The sequence below is a fragment of the Fistularia commersonii genome, chromosome 25 (assembly GCF_037954325.1).
Source record: "Fistularia commersonii isolate RoL2024-O1a breed Wild chromosome 25, RoL_Fcom_v1.0, whole genome shotgun sequence".
Lineage (NCBI taxonomy): Eukaryota > Metazoa > Chordata > Actinopteri > Syngnathiformes > Fistulariidae > Fistularia > Fistularia commersonii.
In genome coordinates, this window is record NC_141308.1 from 10,599,655 (window position 1) to 10,619,600 (window position 19,946).

Genomic DNA, 19,946 nt, shown 5'->3' on the forward strand with positions numbered 1-19,946 from the left:
TGGCGGGAGTGAAGTCGCACAACTGCGGCTCTTCTGAAAGATCTCGCTTAAAATGTGTTTTAATAAGGTTATCCTCCTTGTTAGAGGAGAGTCGGGGGGTTTTCAGCACTCCGTCCTCTACACAGTTACTCTTATTTTCTATTTTAAAAATAGAAATCATCGAGCCGGCAGGCTTTATGTTCGAGGAGAGCTGCACACTTGGCAGACCGTGCAAGTATTTGAAGGCGGTGAATTCCCCCCGGTTACATCAGATCTTCCCGTTACAACGGCGCTCAGGTTTTCTTCCATCTGCCTCCACGCTAAAGATGGTCTTCTAACGCAACACCCCAGGTGCACGGCGAGCCTCGCCTCGAATCGGCGCATGTACCAGGCGCGCTGGCACCCACACACACACGCGCAAACAAAAAAACAAACAAAAAAAAAAAAAAAGACACGAAGCCTGGCAACGGTACAATAGGCCACAGTCATACTGTCCACACACACACACACACACACCAACTGTGAAGTCCAACTATGGTGTTGTCAAGACTTCTTCTCACTGCTTTTTCCTGGAAAACTTTGGATTTTCGTGACGAGTATTTTGAGTTATTTATCTCGTTTTATGATTCATTGAATGGGCGGTAATCACTGCACTACGAGAAGGTAAATTAAAACCAACCGGTGCCGTCCGAAATGAAAGGCAAACCGTCAAGATTTTTGATGCAAAAATTAGTTTTTCCCAACAGCTTTTCACAAAAAAAATCCAATATCGGTAAATAATCTCCATATTACTTTCACATTAAGCACATTAGCTCCAAATCAGCTCCAGATTCCCAATGGACAGAATAGGCCGCGGTGAATCCTTCATTGAGTATTTTTCAGATACACCACTTTGCCATCTTTTTTTTCTCTAACCACTCAAATTGTGTTTGCTGCCTCATAAATCCAAAGATCGAGACTATTAAGTTTAGTAAACCACACTCACTCTTTCCCCCGGGCAGCCGCAGCTGTCACCGTAACACAGCGCCGTGTACCGGGAAGAAATAAAGATGATAACGTTTATGATAATCCGAGTCTGAATTTGAAAAACACACACACTCACCGGGAAGTAGAGCAGTAACGCCCCGGACAAGATGGCCTCCAGCAGGACCAGACCGGATGTGCGGATGCTCTGCGGTCGAGAAAAGAGACACAATAATCATCCACCGATCGATCGATCGATCGATCAATCAGCCGTCACGCGAAGACTGACGGTTGACCCGCACTGTTCGTAGCTAATAGTGATGACGATGATGAATCAGTGAACCGAATCATCAACGGCCATTTTCTCAGTTGAATAATACCAGACGCTCCTGCGTGTTTTTATGTACATTTTAGATTTTTCAGCGCTGCAGGGACGCTCCTTTTGAAACGGGGAATGTGAGCAATACCGTGGTAACAACGCAGACGTCTATAAATAGCATCCGGAGAAAAGGTTGGCCGAAACGTTGCCTGACGACGGCTTGTAATTACGCTCCGACGCGGGCGAATCTGCTACATATTTCGGCTTTTATTCTAAGGGGTTGACTTTGTTGTAAATCTGTGTGTTTTTAAAACTGCTGAATAAGTCCGTGCAAATTAAGAAACCAAATTAAGGATGCTGAAAAAAAAAAAAAAAAAAAAAAAAAAACATCCCCGCTGAAATTCCGGCTAATGATGACCCTCGTAAAATGCACCGGCGAGCAAATGCTATAAAAAAATAAAATAAATGTTGATAAAATATTTACAGTCGGCTGCATAAAACTTGCAGCCCCTCTGTGATGCGCATTGAATCCCTTCAGCTCTTTTTTTTTTTTTGGTAAAAACCCATGTGAAACACAACATTTATCAAACTCCTCTATCTTTGTCCCTGCAAGCCGGTTCCCGGCGCGGCGACCGCTTTTCATCCGTGACACGGTCGGTTAGATATTTTTGGCTTTGCTTCAAGAGCTTTTGGGGTCTCCTCGTGAGGAGGAAAGGGAAGGCGAGCCGCCGCCGCGGTCTTATCGCCTTAGAAAATCCCACAGTTTTATCTTAACTATTAATCATCATTTTATTCCCCGACGCCTCCCGTTCCTTCCATTTCGGATGGGCCACGTGTTGTGCGAAGGGATCCTGACATCTCCGGCTGCTCGCTGAGCGATTTAAAGGACAGCGGAGAAAGCTGAAGGATGAGTGATCGTTCGAAAAGCACGGGGATGATGAAGGGGAGGGTTTCTTTTGGCCCTTTTTTTTCTGTGAGAATTTAAAGGAAGAACAAACACGGAGCTCCTTCCGTGTCATCTTCCCATCAACGTCCCTGCTGAGAATTTGCCAACTTCTCTTACAAGACGTCTTATTTATTCTGAGGTCATCTTGAATTTTTCTGGTCATCGTTAACATCAGATTTTGTGCAAACATTCTGTTGCAGAGTTTTCAAAAAGACACATGTCGACGTTCTCATAAACAAAAACCTTGTCTCTGGATGGAATCCCAAAAAAAAAAAAAATAGCATTTTAAGCCCCTTTTCTCGCTGCAGGGATTTTGAACGAACTGGAAAAATAAAAAATCTCCCGGAAAAAGTACCATTTTAGAATACTTGGAATTCTTTGAGAGGCTGGGAAACGTTGGGAGTGTGTTGCATCGATCTGTTTGTTAGCAAACGAATAACACGATCGGTGGAAAACCCTGGAAGTGTTTCTACACGTTGAAGCTTCCGCCCGGCTGGAAGCTGATTTCCACACCTTTTGGTCCTCATCTTCAAGGAACGTAGCGGAAGATGAGAACGTACGAAAAGCGGACGCATGTTTGCAAAGGAAGACATACAAGTCTAGCATAGTTACTTTTACCACTTCCTTGTACGTCATCAGTCCAATTTGAATAAAGTCCCCAGGAATTATTTTAAAGATTCTGATATTTCGTGGAAAAGGGGCTTATGACAATGTGTACATTAAAAAGCATAGAATACAACACAATATCACAGTTGGATCCTATGACATTGATATTGTCAAAGCACATATGGTCTCCACTTGTATGGCGCTTTCCTCACCTTCAAATCACTTTGTTCTGGATCGTATTCCCCGTTTCACGCGCGCGCGCTCAGATACCGATGGCGGCGGAGCTGCCGCGCAAGGCGCTAACCGGGCCATCGGGACCAACTCTGGGCTCGGCGTCTTTGCCAAAGGGCATTTTGACACGCCGACTTTCCAATCGCAGGGATGACCGAGCCGCAGCCGCCCCACGTGTACACCCGGACAAGTTTAGCATCCGGCTACTCCGCGAATTTTCAACATTTGGTCCCCTTTAGCTCGCTCTTACCTTATTTCTCCGGAGGTGGTAGACCACCACCATGCAGGCCAGGTCCAGCACCATGCACAGACCCTGAAAGGAGGCCACGGCGAGCCGCAGGGCCCTGTCCTCCATGACCAGGCAGGGGGTGTTGTCCCGGCAGAAGGGGCAGCCCTCGCGACACGGCAGGCACTTGCTGGACACGTCCGAGGTCTCGTCCCTGTCGGACCCCTGGTCTTTACCTGCCGGAGGTCACGCAGAGCGGTTACACCCGCTCGCACTCTCGCCGCCGATCAGACGACCGCTCCGATCCAACGGGGTTTACCGGTGTCATTCATTTGCGCATAAAAGCGACTCGGTTATTTTGTCCGAATCGTTCGGCTAATAAATCTGAGGGAGGAGAACTCATCGGTTCAATAAATCAAAAAAAAAGCCTCCGGGGTGATGATTATTAGAATATAGCATTAAATTAAGTAGATGAGGAAAAAGTGAAAGAGGGGAGGATACAATATTGTGGCATTGCTCTGATCAGCACTTTGCTGCGAATAATTGCTTGTACACCAGTGTGAGTCGCAACGCCGTACGGTTTATCGAATCGGTAAGAAGGCTTCGCTTCGAGCGCCGAGGGAGCGGCGAGGTGAGTTTCCGAGGCGCTGCTTAAATCCATTGTCCGGGATGCCGAGGAACAAACGAGGTCTAAAATATTTCTTCCCTCTGCATTCTGCCGCTCGGCCAGATTTGGACTCATCCGGAGCCAACGGAGAATCCTCCGTTTGCGCGGTCGGCGGCACCGTGCAGCCCTTTTAGAAAATAAGCCTTTATATGCATGCATTCTCTTGAACGTTTTCTGATGCAATTCTATGCACTAAGAAAATGATATATTTTATGCAAGTGTATGCAAATGTTGTCTACATTTGCACATTCAATGTATAGTAAAAAAAAAAAATAGAATAATCCATTGCATGTTTATATGAATTTTGCAAATGTCGCATGAACGTCCAGCAGCTTTGTGATCATTTGATGGAGGTGTGAAAGCCGTCACTTATTAAAATAAACCCCCCCCTCCCAAAAAAGTCTTTTGGTCATTCGAGAGAGCGGTTGCTTTGAAAATCCCAAACAGAGGAGCCGCTGGAAGCCGAGCGTCACGGGAGAGGAACGCTGAGACGGCACTAATCCATCAAACATGCGGAAAAGGGATGTCAGAAATTCCCTTTATTCCCTTTAAATAAATAAATCTGCGTTATGATTCCCAATGAACTAGGCTGTGGTGAAATGCACTGATTACCTTTTTTTTTTCTTTTTTTTTTTCTGGCCGAGGGTTGGATGAGAAACATGATCCGGCTCTCATAAACTTAGCGAAACTCAAATAAAATGTCATGTTTTACGAGAACTCTCCCCCCGCACGCGTCCCAATAATTCACTTGCTTGTTGCAGGCTTGTTTCTTTCTCTCTCCGTCCCATCTTCCCCTCTCGATATCCGCCCCATGGCCCGTTGCTAGGGAACAATGCAAATCAGAAAAAACCCCGGTTTCGTTTTTGTTCGGGTAGGTGAGGAATAACAGGCCGGTGTCTTGGGGGGGCGTACCAGGGTCACCAGTTACCGCGGCCTGATCTGATCCACAGCGGGTTTTTAATGATGTGTTTACATGGCGGATGAAATTCTTGACACTCTCATCCTGCTGCATCACAGCAGAGATCCGGTTTAGCATAATGCCCCGCCGCCGCCGCCCCTATTGTTAGAGTCAGGGATGAAAACCGACGGCGGCGCTTGATTATCTCGCTCATCAGGGCCGGCTTTTCTCCGGAGGACGCCGCGGCGCTTTAGTCAAGGTAGCACAACAACCAATTTAGCTTTAACTTCACAAAGTTGAGAGGGATGAGAACGGCGCAGCGAAGGTCAGGAGCCACGTTGTTTTGTTTGGATTTTTTTTTTTTTTTTTTATAATCCAATCCAGTCGACTTCCTTTCATCCACTCGCTCCCATTAAAGCGTGACCGTTGGTGGGTGAAACACATCGCGGAGGGATTGCGATTGCATTATAGCATTACTGCGTTCCATAATGCGGTAATGTATCAAATTACTCCGTGGAAGTAAGTAATCGCATACATACTACTCGCATTGAAATCTGCATAATGAGCCGATGAGGTTCCAGCGTACCATCCCAGTGACGTGCGGTCAGGGGAGGCAGGAGAGGCCGTGCCTCACTTGCCGATCTCGGAAAGAAAAAATGTAAAATGAAAAAAAAAATTAAAAGGATATATTTATCAGTGATATACACTATAAAGATATTTTTTGTTTAACTTCACCAATTTTAGATGGATTTTCACATTTACTGGATTTTCACATTTACTGTTCAAATACCGAGAGGAGATCTGTTGGGCCTAAACGTGGCTTGTGGAATGATGGCTGACTGGTGGGATGTTCTGCACTAAGACCGCATTGCTCTTTGTATGTCGTTATTAAAATGTTTAAACACTTTTGCTGTAGGAACTACATTTCCAATGTTTTGTCAACAACAATAGTTTTTCTTGTGCTGAGCAAATCATAAAACGACAGCAAAGAGCCGCCGAGTGAGGCAGGCGGCTCTCCTGCCTCATGCTAGGCGTGCCTCTCCGGCTATGAACCTCACCGCACGTTACCGCACCGTCTGCCGCTCTTCCGTTATTAATTAACGTGAAACTCAAATCCTGGATGTTTGCTCACAACCCCGCCCCCGCCCAAAAATCCATCGCGCCCTCGGGTGTTTGCTAACGCCGCCGTGCCAGAGAAACACACCTGGGTCCTCGGCCACCGCGGGCCCAAGGTCGCCTGCCAGACTCCTCTCTCCCGGCGCTACCCGGCGGCGGAACAAATGGTCGAACTCCGTCCAGCTCGCAGAATCCCTCTCGGGGCTTAAAGAGGAGGCTGAAGAACCGGCTCCTTGGCAAGTCCTCCTCCCACTTGTTGGACCAAAACCTAATTTCTGCTTCTCCGCATTTCAGAACTCCTCACTGACCAAAATTTAGACTGAACTAGATCCTGCGTTGAGACAAATTAATCATTCGACTGGCTGAATTAGTTTGCTTAATGAAATTGCAATCTGCAATAAGTCTGGATATATAAGTTTGAGAGGATTTTTCTATTAGCTATTATATTAGCGGCTGCGTTGGACAGAAGCAATCAGTTCTTTTAAAGAAGCGATGACATGATTAAATCAATTGCAAAAAAATCTTTCTAATTTCTCAAAATAATTGATTACATTTATTTTCCTTGCAACCATTTTCTAATGTCTTTATCATTTTTGGGGGGAATGCCCTCAAATGATATCCGAAAGCGGCGTTCTGCGGTTTTTTTACAGGTAAATAATAATCCAATTTCTTGGCGCCGTTTCTTTCTCCGAGGTCCTTATCGTGACGGAAACAACAACTTTATTTCCGTTTGTTTGACATTTATCTAAATCAATCGGGGAAGAATTGTCATATTCAGATCGCTGCCAAGTCTGGGTTTTGACAGTGAAATTTTAATAATTGAATCGAGAGCCTTGAGCCCGCTTTAGAGTGTCAAATCCGAATAGAAAAATATACAATGATGCGAATATGGCTTAATTCCAGAGAGGCTTTACGCTACGACGCAAACTACACAAGTCTCAGACTAGCGTGGCGCTCGGTAAAGGCCGGATCAAAGTGTGACTAAAACCTTTTATTCAAGCTCACTCCTCCAAGGGTGCCGTGACTCATCCAGCAACAGGTTTGTGAATCAGCAGCCACCTGCGTCTCCCACCCGGGCAATTTCCTCTACAACCAGCTCCAGATTTTTAGCCTTCCGAACAAAAATTTTTTTTTTTTTGTCACAAATCTCCAAATCAGAGAGATTCTGATGTAGCATTTAGCTGAGTTTTCTTATGGATTCGTAACCTACTTTTGTAGCCGTTAAGCGCCACGCGGCTGGGGTGGTAGAATCCTCTCTTGCACTGGCACTTGTACTTGTCCAACACGAATCCCTGGCCGACGATGGGCGTGCACTGGGGAGAGACCGCGCAGAAACAGAAGATTAAAAGTCTTGCACACAATATCTTCGGATTTTACAACCCCGGACTTATACGGGGGATCCGTAAAGTTCGGTCCGCTGATCGGCGCGCGGTTACAGCACCGGGATTTACATGGGATTTAAAACATATCAGCATTTTCAAAAGCCTTTTCTATATTATTGGACGTATGTCCGGGAGTCGGTTCGCTCCGGAGCTCATCTTCTGCGGAACCGTCTTCCGATCTCAGGGCGAGGCTCGCCTCCGATGATGCACCTCCCCGATCCACTTCCTGGGGAAGTGCGTGATAGCGACTTCGTATCTCTTCGCGAGTCGTCGCCGTCTGTCATTTTGAAGGTTCCCAGGGCTTGATCCTCCACTGTTGCTATTTCTTTCATAACGTGTATCATTTCAGCTGTTCTCATTTAACTGTCTGCACTACTTCTTGTCAAAATTTTCTTTTCGTAGCAACTGGACTTTATTTTCTTCACTTGAAGACATTTTACCCAGATTCTAGTCCAGGTAAAAAAAAAAAAAAAAAAAGTTGATAATGTTGATGCAACTGCACCTTAATACTCCTGTCACCTTAAAAATATAGTAAAAAAAAATTGCATTTTAACCATAACTATCTCAGCCTAATCCGACATTGCTTTTTGTGAAAAATTATTTAGAATTTTTTGTACTTTTGCACTGTGGGTCTTAGAGCAGACCTGGGCATTTTTACGGCCCGCATGCCACATCCGGGTGGTTTTGCTTTTTTATCCAGCCCGCCAAAGTATTTTTTTTTTTTACATTTTCAATCAATATTGAATTTAGAAACTCCCTATTTTTCTCCTTTTGTTTAATGTTGTATGGAGGATTACATACAAAATAATGTCTGTACATCGATATGTCATTGATATGTCTTTTTATCCATGGAAATATGTCTTTTTATCCATAGAAAAAAAAAATCAAAATTACAGAAAAATTACAGAAAAAAAAAAAAAAAAGGTCGTAAAAGCAGACCTCAATGGAAATATGTAACAATATTGAATTTAGAAACTCCCTATTTTTTTCCTTTTGTTCAATCTTGTATGGATGATTACATACAAAATAATGTCGGTACATCGACATGTAACATTTTCAATTCTCAGACATTTTTTGAAAGCGAGTTTCTAATTTCTTTCTACTTCTTTGGGGTCATTTTGGGGTTTACTTGTTTATTTCACACTTATAATCATCCAATTTCTTGCTACTGCTTGGGTACGTTTCTTTCTGTTTGTTGATTCATCGGCTTTTCACCAATATTCACGGATATTACGGGTGACTAAGTGTCTATTTTCTTTTGTCTTTTTATCCATGGAGAAAAAAAAAATCAAAAATACAGAAAAAAAAAAAAAAGGGTCGTAAAAGCAGACCTCAATGGAAATTTTGCCCAGATGGTGAAATCTATCCATAAACTGATTATTCACGCTCTGGGCTGTGATCGAAGTGAACGTCGCAGCTGTAAGGTGATAAATAAAAGCGCTCTGGTGCAACAGGATGCGGAGGGATGATCGAGGAACGGTGACTCAGCTCCGAGAACCCCGAAGCATGTGGGAGTGGAACGATGAATCCCTCTGGTGAAAGCAATTTGAGAAAAACGGAAAAGAAAAACCTTTGTGAACAAGAGGAAAATCGTCATAAATTAAAAAAAAAAAAAAAAAATCATCTCATCATTACTTTCCTACTCCGAGAACCGCTTAACACCTGTCGCGGTGTTTGTGTCAGCGAGCGGGTTATTTTTTAAGTTGTTTAAAGAGGATCCTTGCCCGCCGGTTGTCAACAATGATTCTGGAATGGACGGAGATATTCATGCATTTATTCATTATTTTTATCTCGCAATCTTTTGCGGCGTAATAGAGAGATACGACAATTCGCTCTCTTGTTCACATGTCTGGACAATTTAGGGTCTCGCTGTTTGTTTTCAGGGAGGAATCCCAGGTAGATACGAAAGGATAGCGCGGAGAAAAACCTCCCCGTCAGGGTTTTGGTGCACAAATTAAAGTAACAACTCGGGTTTGTGGAGTTTTCCCTATTTCGTTATCACACCAATACCGCCGTTTATTATTGATACAGTGTAACCCACTTCTGTCATGTGTCAGAACATCTTTTTGCATAAACCGTGACTCATCCACTCAACTCATTCTGACTGCCGGAAATGAACTGCAGAGACGGTGTGATTTTCCAAATACACGAGCGGGTGTACTTTTACGCTGAGTGCGGCGATTTCACTCATCGCCTCGGATGCCGAAGGTTTCCGCTCATGAAAAAAAAAAAAAAAAGCTTACTGGGATGTTTGGCGGGAATAAACGGATCGAAATTTATACATAAGCGACGGCGCCGCGGCGCTCGCTTTTATAAAATATTGCAATGAGTCACAAATTTTGGCGTTTATGTCGATGCTTGCTTTCTGTGTGTTTTTGGGGCGCAAGGAATTATAGGGTTTTGCACCTGGAATTGGCAGGAACAGAGGTATCGCAGGCTTGTGTGGCCTGGCTGCGGCCGACAACAGCTATTTGCTTATCAAACGGACGTTTTACCGTCAACCGTGTGTTTTTCCTGACTAAAACGCGACGCTATTTATTCCTAGTCTTTCACACGTTGAAGCAAGACGGCGGCCGCGACAACCTCTTTCTGCGACTGGACTCGGGGAGCGATCGTCCTCCGGAAAAAAAACAGTTTGTCCACGCTGCAAAGAAATCAATAACTGAACCGATGACGCAGAACCGGTGATTTATGGGGATGGAGGATGTTTGTAAAAAAAAAAAAACGCGCTTCCTAACATCTTGAAGAACACACAAACTAAGGCGTCCCGTTTCCTTTGTTAAATGCAATTATCGTAATCGCCACGATGCATTAGTACCAACATTAAACCCGATTATAGGGATTCTTTTACCGCCGCCTCCCCAGCATGCCGTCTGCATTTCAGGAAAAAAAATGTCATCAAGACCCGGATATTTCTCACCTCGCCGAGTGGAAGACTTATAAGACGGGCCGCCCGACGAGCGCAACCTCCTGATCAATCGCCACGGAACGGCGTCCGCCGGCCGCAGTCGACTCCGCTCCTCTTTCCCCGCTCCGATATAGTTCCGCCTCGGTTAATGAACTTCTTTCAATCAAGTTATTGAGTCTTCAATATCATCTGCATGCTCCTCTCTAGCCGGAAACAGCAGACGGGCCGGTTATAAACATGCCAAATGTCAAGGGAAATCACGGGGCTTTGCCAAGTTACAGGGAAACTAATTAATATCTAAATTAGGAATTAAGGTTTTTTTTTTTTTTTTTTTGCAGAATGTAAGCGCCTGTTTAATTGCTGCTTGTGTCGAAGACATCGGGAGCGGCGCGACGCGCTTCCGCCGCCATCTGGAGCGAAAAGAAGGGGCGTCAGCGCGGATACACATGTGAATGCGTGTTCTCGCTGCCGCATCGAAACCTCGATGAATTTGACATGAACGTTCATGAATAGTGCAGTCCGGGTCTCCGGAGCTATATTTATACTTTATGAGTACGGAAAACAGACAATCGCGATTATTGTGGGTTTTTTTTTTTCTTTGATAAATGTCATTAGACAGAAAGGTTTGACATTTCGGGAGATATTCTTTGTCTCTCAGAGGGTAACGAAGCTGTTCCGTCCGCATAAATATCCAAGTGAGGTATTAACTCGGTTCTGAGACGCGAGATGCGATTAAGTCTCGCGGTGTCTAAAGTTTTGAAATAAAAAGTCACCGGTTATCTGATGGATAGGTCGCGTCTTATTAAGCGATTCTCCGTTTTCACATCGCTCCATATGAACTCATTTACAGCAGCGGCGTGTTCAATTTCCAGCCGTCAGCCAAAGTTCAGAGGCAGGCGAGCCGTTTCCTCGTGTATCCAAACTTCGGCGAGTTGAGAAAACTTACAGACTCTCTTTTTAAAAAGCCCACAAACTAGGGCACCGAACCACTCTTTCTCATCAGATTCGCTAAATTCACATCGCCACCAGCAGCACCATGTCCTGCTTTGAGTAGCATTTATTTCTACTCTCGGGGAGTAGAAGCCGCAGAATCTGCTGTGAACCGACTGTTTTAAGTGGTACGCTCCCTAGCACGGTTTTGTTTTTTTGTTTTTTTTTTTAAATCATTCTCTTCATTTCGTTGTCGCCGACCGAAACCCGCGCACCAGACGACTCGCAGTTTGGATGCTGACAAACGGCCTCTTATTTCGAACCTGTCACTGCAAGACAGAATGACAAGACGGGAGAGACAGGGATCCGAAAAGAGACGAAAAGAGACAATTATGAAACTGACGTGAAAACGTTCGGACTAAAACTCAAAGTCAAAGTCAAAGTCAGCTTTACTGACAATTTCTCCGCATGCGCTGGACGTTTGTCTCAATCCCAAGGTGATGTGAAGTTAAGAAAATAATTATTATAATAGAGTGCAAATCAGTGCAGGAAAAGGCCATTCCTCACTTGGCAATCTTAGAAAAAAAAAAGTAAAATTAATAAAAACAAATAAAAAATAATTAAATGGTTATATTTATCCGTGATTTATGGATTGGATCAGGAATGAGTCTATCAGAGGAACAGGTTAGATACATAAAGGTATTTTTCATTTCATTTCACCAGTTTTAGATTGTTTTTTATTCCAAATCACTGGATTTTCACATTTTTCAAATACCGAGAAGATCCGTGCGCTGAGGCTCAACATAGATTTTGCAACAACAGCTGACTGCTTGCATGCTCTGCAACAACACCGTATTACTATCTCTCTGTTTGTCACTATTAAAATGTTTAAGACTTTTGCAGTATGAACTACATTTCCAGTGTACAGTGTTTTTTTGTCAACAACAACAGTTAAGCCATAAATCCAAGGGTGGGCAATTATTTTGTCTGGCGAGCCACATGTCTTATTTGACTTTTACACACGGGCCAACTAGGTATCATGTAAATTGAACCAAATGAAAATTGCATTTATTTAAATATTTACATTTTATTTCAACTTTAAAATCATGAATGATCATGTAAATGTACCAACATTATTTTGTATGGAATCATCCATACAAAATTAAACAAAAAGAAAAAAAATAAGGCGTTTCTAAATTCAATACTGATTGAAAATACTTGTCAAGATATCAAAAGAAAACGGTTTGACGGGCCGGATTAAAAAAAGCAAATTTCCCAGATCTGCATGCCAATCAAATGGTGAATAAGTTTCTCTGTAGGGTTCATGTTTATAAATCTGATTATTATGATTATTACAGTGCGATTAGCAGTAAAACGCACCGTTACATTAAACATTAAACCATGAGGTGTGAAGTATAAAGTGCACGTAGATACAAACTGATATTTGACGGTAGTAAAGAGCAGGTTTTTTTTTTTTTGTACAATTTTGTGCAAAGGTCAATAACTACCACCATAATAGCAAATGGTGCAATAGCAGCATGATGGTTTTCTGTGTGACAGTGCAAAGTAGCAGTAGAAGAGACGTGGTCAATTCTCAACCTCGCCGATATTGACCGCCACGCCGTTTATCACCATGATCGAGAGAATACTCTGATAAAGAGAATACTCAACGGTTGGAAAAACCCGTGACAAGCGGGGTTTTCAAAGTTTACATGTCAGAGTGCAGGTGGTGGCGCTCAAGCAAAAGTGCGAAATGTGAGAGGCTCCGTTTCCACAGTCGCCGAGCGCTTGGGCTCAAATCGGTAAACCCGACAGCTCTGTCACTCTCGCCGCCGTGACGGCAGCGCGGTTAAAAATAGCACGACGGCATCTGTTGCTCACGAAACCTGCAAAGTGAGTCCACATTATGACGAGAACGCGAAGGTTAATCGCGTGTGGGTGATCGCTTGAAATTATGAGTGAAGGTACACCACTCCAGAACATCTTCTGGCTCCCCGCGCTTCCGCTTGATGATAAATTACCGTCTGGGGCCCCGAAAAGTTACATCTGTTGGTTTAATTGTCTGACAAAAGTCAACATGAGGCGTCCAGAATCCAGCCTTACATGATTTAAGCCGTGAAAGTATTTTTCTTTATTTCTTCAGGAAAAAAAACTGATTCTGTTCTGAAACTGATAGATAGATAGATAGATAGATAGATAGATAGATAGATAGATAGATAGATAGATAGATAGATAGATGATTGGATGAACAGATGATAGATGGAAAGATGCATAATAGATGATTGGATGGATGGATGGATGGATGGATGGATGGATAGATAGATAGATAGATAGATAGATAGATAGATAGATAGATAGATAGATAGATAGATAGATAGTTGAGTGCAGGAAAAAGCAGGATACTGAATGAACAAATGAATGGTCAACATAATTAATCTCCCTGTACCTGATGACTTATCGTGGAAACTGATGTAAAAGCTGGCCTCCTGATGTCTAGTAATCCGTGTTGTTTTTTTTCTCCCACCTCCCGGCCCACACACAAACTCACACACACACCAACAAACTCACACACGCGCCGACCGGCATTTGTTGTTTTTGCTTACTCCAAAGAAAGAGCCTCATTACGATAAGGCGTGCAAACCCAGAGCCGCCGAGAATAAAATATGACGCTTATTTCCGAGCGTTATTGGCCGGCGCGCATCGGAGCGGACGCATTTATTAAAGCGGTCTGACTTAGCAAAGCGGCTTCCACGCCGGTAAACGAACACCGACACACACACACACACACACACGCGTGATTCGAATCCCGCTAGCTTGAGAAGGGCATTACCTCTGCTTTCATAAAGATGAAACACAATCCGCGTAATTAACAAGCCGGCAGATGTGGAAAGCCTCGCGCGAAACACGACGACAAAAAAAAAAAAATGTCGACGAGGTACGGACCCCCGTCGGGAGAACGGCGAACGCAACCGTGTCACATGAAAGATTAACGGCCAACTAAGATTTATGCCATTCAAACTCCGAAGCGCCCCTCAAGTACTCCGCTCCATATGTCGTCTACTTTAACTGCCGCTTTTTTCCGTCCAGGATTATACACAAAACTCACGCGCGTCTGAGCCGAGCCAAGGCCGGCCTGGTTTTTCCACCGCCGCGATGAAAGCGCTATGAAACGGTCGTTCCACGCGTCGCCGTTTGATGGATCACCTTCATCAGGCCGGGGGGCTCGAAGTGAGAAGTTTTCTTATAATTGCTCCTTCCCGCCAACGTACTTTTCGAGCTGACGGGCTTCAGTTTTGCATTGTCAAGCAGCGGGGAGCGTGAAAAGATTTATCATTTAAGAAGGACACCCCCGAGGAAATGTAGGATCCGGGGCCGTTCCGTGAAACGCGGACGCATTATCGCCATCCCGGGATCATTAAAATGGACATTTTCGGGGTAAAATACCGTCTTATGCTTTAATAATGCGGTTACGGATGTGATGAGTTCGCAGTGAATTATGTATTTCAACGGCAGGTTTTCGCGTGTTCAGCATTGGCGAGGAAACGACGGCGCTTCGGCTCCCTTAAACACGCCAGAAAAGGAAAATGTAAATTTCATGTACTTTTACTGACATTTGAAGTACAAATTAGACCCCGCGGCGGCTTCCGAGACGCTCGTGCGCCGTGAACTTTCCCCCGAAATACGGCTGAGGGATTTGTTCGGGCGAAACCGGGGCTCAGGGAGATGCTGATTCTAAGATCGGCTCGGGATGATTCACGGAAGGGGAACGAGGGGGGTTTCGGCGATCCCTTGTGTTTTCTTGATTTTTCATACTGAGCTGTAGATAATTCATTGTTACGCTCTTATTCATTTATTTTCATATTAAGAATGTATTTGAAATGCATCTATTTACATGCAAAATAATGAAGTCTAAATAATAAAAATTCTATTCATATTCACAATTTAACAAGAGAATATTTCTTAATATTCATCCATTTTTTGTTTCTATTTTATATTATTTTGACATTGAAATATAGATTTTCAGAAATCATTTAGGAGACCCTAAATTGCTGAGATATGTGATTGACAGCTGAGGACTATATGAGTGCAGTATTAGCAGTATGAATGATAAATAAAATAAATATTTTTTTCTATATCTCTCTCTATATTTTTATATTATATCTCTATCAGTCTGAGAGTAATTCATTGAAATTTAGGTGACGATTCCCCAGGTCCCAACTGCACGAATATTAATTAGATTATAAAAATGGCATACATATATTTATAAAGGACTCTCTCAGAAAGTTAGAATATTGTGATAATGTTCTTTACCTTCTGTAATGCAATTACAAAAACAAAAATGTCATACATTCTGGATTCATTACAAATCAACAAAAATATTGCAAACCTTTTACTATTTTAATATTGCTGATTATAAGTAAAACTCAAAAATCCTATCTCAAAATATTAGAATAAAATAAAAAAGTAGTTTTTGTTTTTTTTAATTGCATTACAGACGATAAAGAACTTTATCATAATAATCTAATTTTCTGAGACAGTCCTGTATATATAAACATAATGGCATTTTTCATGCATGTGACAGGAAAAATATAAATAGATATTTAAAAAAAAAAAAAAACCCTCTCTGTTTTGAAGAAATGAAAGATATCACAGCTAACATCTTGCAAACAAAAAAAAAAAAAGATCTGACAGTTATGCATGTTTGGATTGTCGGAGGGGAATTTGAAAGGAATATGGCGTCAGGAAGAGGCGAAGGGAGAGAGAAAGAAAGAAAGAGAGCACTCTGTGTCCCACAGAAATCTATAAATATACCGAAAGCATTAAACCCTAAAAGCATTACAATCACTCCGTCCCTCGGGGGACGGAATCTGCCTGCTGTTATTTCACAAGACGAACCAAAGCGCCGAAACGTCCGACGTCCGAAAAAGACGAGACCTGTCTGGAAATTTGCCTCCGGTTAAAGGGAGGGTAGGGAATTATTTCCGTCCGTGGTGTTTCAATATCCGACCCCGTTCTCCGGAACCGCTTTTTGCATCTGCGGGGAACAGGAGGGCGTTTGTATTTGTCTTAAAATATGCGGAAAACGTCGCGCGACGGTCTTTTTTCATGGCGAGGAACGCCTTTATCGACCGGGCGCGCGCATCTTTCTGTCGTTTTACGCCAAAGTGACGAGTTTCCCCCCCGCCAAGACATCCGGGCGGGTGGTCCCCGGCCCTCGGCTGGGAGGCCTAACTCAATTAAGATCCGTCGGCTTCCGCGGACTTGACAAGCTCTTACGTTTCGCCGCGGCAGCCGCTGAGCTGCGGGCAACAGATTAGAGAATGGATGGTGTTTCCCTGCGGCGAGCGAAGGCGCCCCTCGCCGACATCCCCCCCCTCCCCACCCCCTTCTCTCGTGTCACTCCTTATCACTCACTCTCCGTCTTACCCGGGACGAGTCCTTGGCCTTCCTGTCTCCTTCCACGCTTCAATGTACGTGTCATCGTCCTAATTAAAGAGCCAAGAAAAACGAACCGCGTATGCTTGTCATTCCTGCTTTAGTTTGTTTTCTTGCGGCTGGTGGGCCGTCATTGATATAATTAGAGCATCTGCCATACCGGGACTTCGGTGCCAATACATTTATTCATTCGTTCATCCAGACGCTATCGGCGCAGCTTATCCTCAGAAGAGCCGGAGTCTATCCAGGTTCCCATCGGACGAGAGGCGGCGTTCACCCGGGACTTGAACGCGAAGTTGCATTTAGAGACAATAAAAAAACATTCACAAGTCGTGAACCTTAAACCTGAAAAGTCGGAAGGGAATCTCGGGAGTTTTCCTGAAGTCTCAGCTGGTGATTCTACAGTCTTAGAGCAGTTTCGGCCCTGTTTTTTCCTGGTCTCGGGCGATGTAACACAATAAATGACCGATAAATTACCCGTAACAAAACCCGGTAGACAAACAATCGCCGGAGCGTTATCGGCAAGAGAGACGGGATTTGTTTGCGGTGCGGACGAACGGGAACGGCGAAGGACGTCCCGAGGAGCATCGGGCAGAACAGCCCGGCTTGTGCGATGTCAACTCCGACGTGTCACGACCAAGTAGAGAAGGAAAAGCCTGAAACAGCAGAGGCTCTGCAAATACTCGCCGAAAGCTTTGCATGCTGGGAAAAAAATCACCGAAAGAATCGAATCGTAGTTTTCCACGAGTCTTTTCCAAATCTTTTCAAACTCTTTAAACCATTCACTCTCTCATTTACACGTTTGGGTAATTTAGGGTCTCCAACATGTTTTTGGACTATCGGAGGAAACCCTGCGACTTCCAATCGAACCACTTCCGATTGGAGGCGCCGACAATACCGAACAATAAAAATGAAAATATCAATGATATTGTTTGGTATTGGAAACTGTCATTCATGCATTATCATAAAATCTGAGTGACTTTAAATGTTGATTTTTGAGGTCCAAATCAAAGAAACCATGTATCGTTCCCACGATGTCACCAGGAATCATAAAAAGAAACCCAAACCGTGTGCCGTACAGGTGTGTGTGTTAAAGTCCTCATCGTCAGATACCATCTGACAACTGCTGTTTAACATAAACGGTCATATTTTGGGGTGAAATATCGTGGTTTTTCAATCATTCAAAAATCCCCGTATAAGGATTTGTTTCAGTGCCAGAAATTCGTTTTCTCCTGCCTTCTAGCTAAACAATTCGTCGGAGAAAAGTAATTGGACGTCTGACCGATTTTACGGCGGTGTTATTCATCTAAATCCTTGCTTCTCCCCCCTCCATAAGTCTTCTGCAGAGAATAGACTTAAATGCACCACTAGTGTGTCAACCTTCATTGAAAAGGCGCTTTACTTACCTTCGTTTGAACTCTTTTTTTGTTGTATTTAAGCAGTTTTGAGTTTTCATCATCACTTTGATGCCAGCTAAAAACACACACACACACACACTTTTATTGCCAAATGATATATGCAATTGCTAGAGCCGCGTTTACTGCATTGGATTTCTTTTCGTTTTACGCTCAGCGCAGGTAATAACAGAGCGGCCGGTTGTTTTTTTTTTTCGTGTCAGCAAAGGGTTTTCGGTATGGATGCACGTTTTTTTTTATGAAAACACAAAGACGGCCATTTCATAACTTTAATACCGAATACGTCTCGTTCGTTACGGATCCCCGGCAGGTGATCCCGCCGCCATCCGTTTAGCGGTTGAGATGTGTGTCATCATTAGCAGTCACTAATAAATCCCGGCTCAAGTTACAGGATTTTCAAATCGCGTCACTCGGATTACATGCTCTCCGATCTCAGAGATAACAAGATTTGAAAATCTATTAAGGCTATCCAGCCTTCCGGGCATGTGATCTGACAGGATCTCACGAGGAAGCAAATGTAAATAACGTTTTTGTTTATTTACTGTATTATAAATGCTACCGCTACAGCTAATGGTAATAATAATGTATTACTACTGGGGTCGCCAGCTGAGACGATGTATAAGCCGTCGAATTAGCGCGTTAGCCGGGCCGAACCTCGGCGCGATGAGGGATACGAGGCTGAAAAAGCATCCGTGAATTTTTTTTCTTGAGCCGGTTTTGGATTTGAATTTGGCCGATGTGGAAAACGTCGCCCTTTCGGCGAGCTCGACGGATATTCGGCGAGTCCCTTCCGGCTTTCGGCTCGGCTTTAGCTTCACACCTTCGAGCTGACAGAAAAATGAGAGTGTGAAACGGAGAAGACGTGTTTGTTTTCCGCGCTCCCCTAATCTTCAGGTCACCTTTTCTTCGCCTATTAGTTTTTAAAGAGATTTAAAATACGTCGCTCCAGGTGTCTCTTTTCCCGGCTAATACCGCGTTCCATCCGACGCCATCCCGTATTTTCACGGCGTGCATCGGCCGCTCGCTCTCATCCGGCTTTCACTTTATTTTTACTCGGTTTATTTACGCAGCTCGACGGCCGAGGAGGACGGGGAAAACAGAAACAGAAATAAATATAAATTAAAGTTCCTGTTTTTCCACCCAGGTTGTTTGCTTCACCGGGTGGAGGGGGGGGGGGGGGCAAAGGCCACATGCGCGCACGTGATGAATTTTTCTTTTGGCGAGGGCGGCGTCAATACAAACGCAAGATGAGCCGCCGCCAGAACCGACGGCGCTCCATCCAAGAGGGCGTTGTTTTTAAAGTAGCTCAGCAAATACGGCATGTTGGGGGATTGTTTTTGATGCGCGTGCGCGCGCTGGAAGACGGTTTTTCGCGGCGTTACCAGGATGAAACGTCGAAGGGTGGAGGGATCACTCTTGGTTTTGTCTTCGTCCTCGGGATGGGCGAAGTAAAGACGGACAAAGGAGCGGGGGAAGCGAAATGGCGAGGAGTGCGTCGCGACCGCGGATTTAGTAGACTAGAGACAAATCCGGGGCGCTGATAGCAGCAAGCGCGCGAGGGGGGGAGACGAAGAAAAGCTAAGAGTAGATTTGTGCGATGCAGAGGAGGAAGCCGTACGAGAAACAGAGGGGGTAACCCTCCTTGGCTGTCACAGCAGTTTACACTCATTAGCGGCGCTGCGCTTTTGAAGCACTTTATCTCCGCCGGCACGATTCGGGGGGATTGGAAGAGGGCGGCGCTCACACGCAGGGACGCGCGCGCTTCCACGGACGAATAAAAATCCACGTTACTCGGATGCGCCCAGCCAAGGCTCGCCCACACAAAACCAGGTTGAAGTTCTTGTCTAATTATATAATTATGTAAGACCCCCCCCCCCCCCCCTCCCCCACACGCCAACACTGATGATCCATAATGCATGAAGCC

At 44.2% G+C, this 19,946-nt stretch overlaps 1 protein-coding gene across 1 annotated transcript in view; it reads right to left on the reverse strand.

Annotated features, from left to right (window-relative positions):
* gpr158b (G protein-coupled receptor 158b) overlaps nt 1-19,946 on the reverse strand; it is a 70,066-nt gene that overhangs the window by 33,233 nt on the left and 16,887 nt on the right. Inside the window, exons 3-5 of the mRNA XM_086172352.1 lie at nt 7,162-7,264; nt 3,295-3,506; nt 1,082-1,150 (exon numbers count right to left, since the gene is read on the reverse strand). Coding sequence (XP_086028478.1) covers nt 1,082-1,150; nt 3,295-3,506; nt 7,162-7,264 — 384 coding nt within the window. The remainder of the gene's footprint in view (nt 1-1,081; nt 1,151-3,294; nt 3,507-7,161; nt 7,265-19,946) is intronic.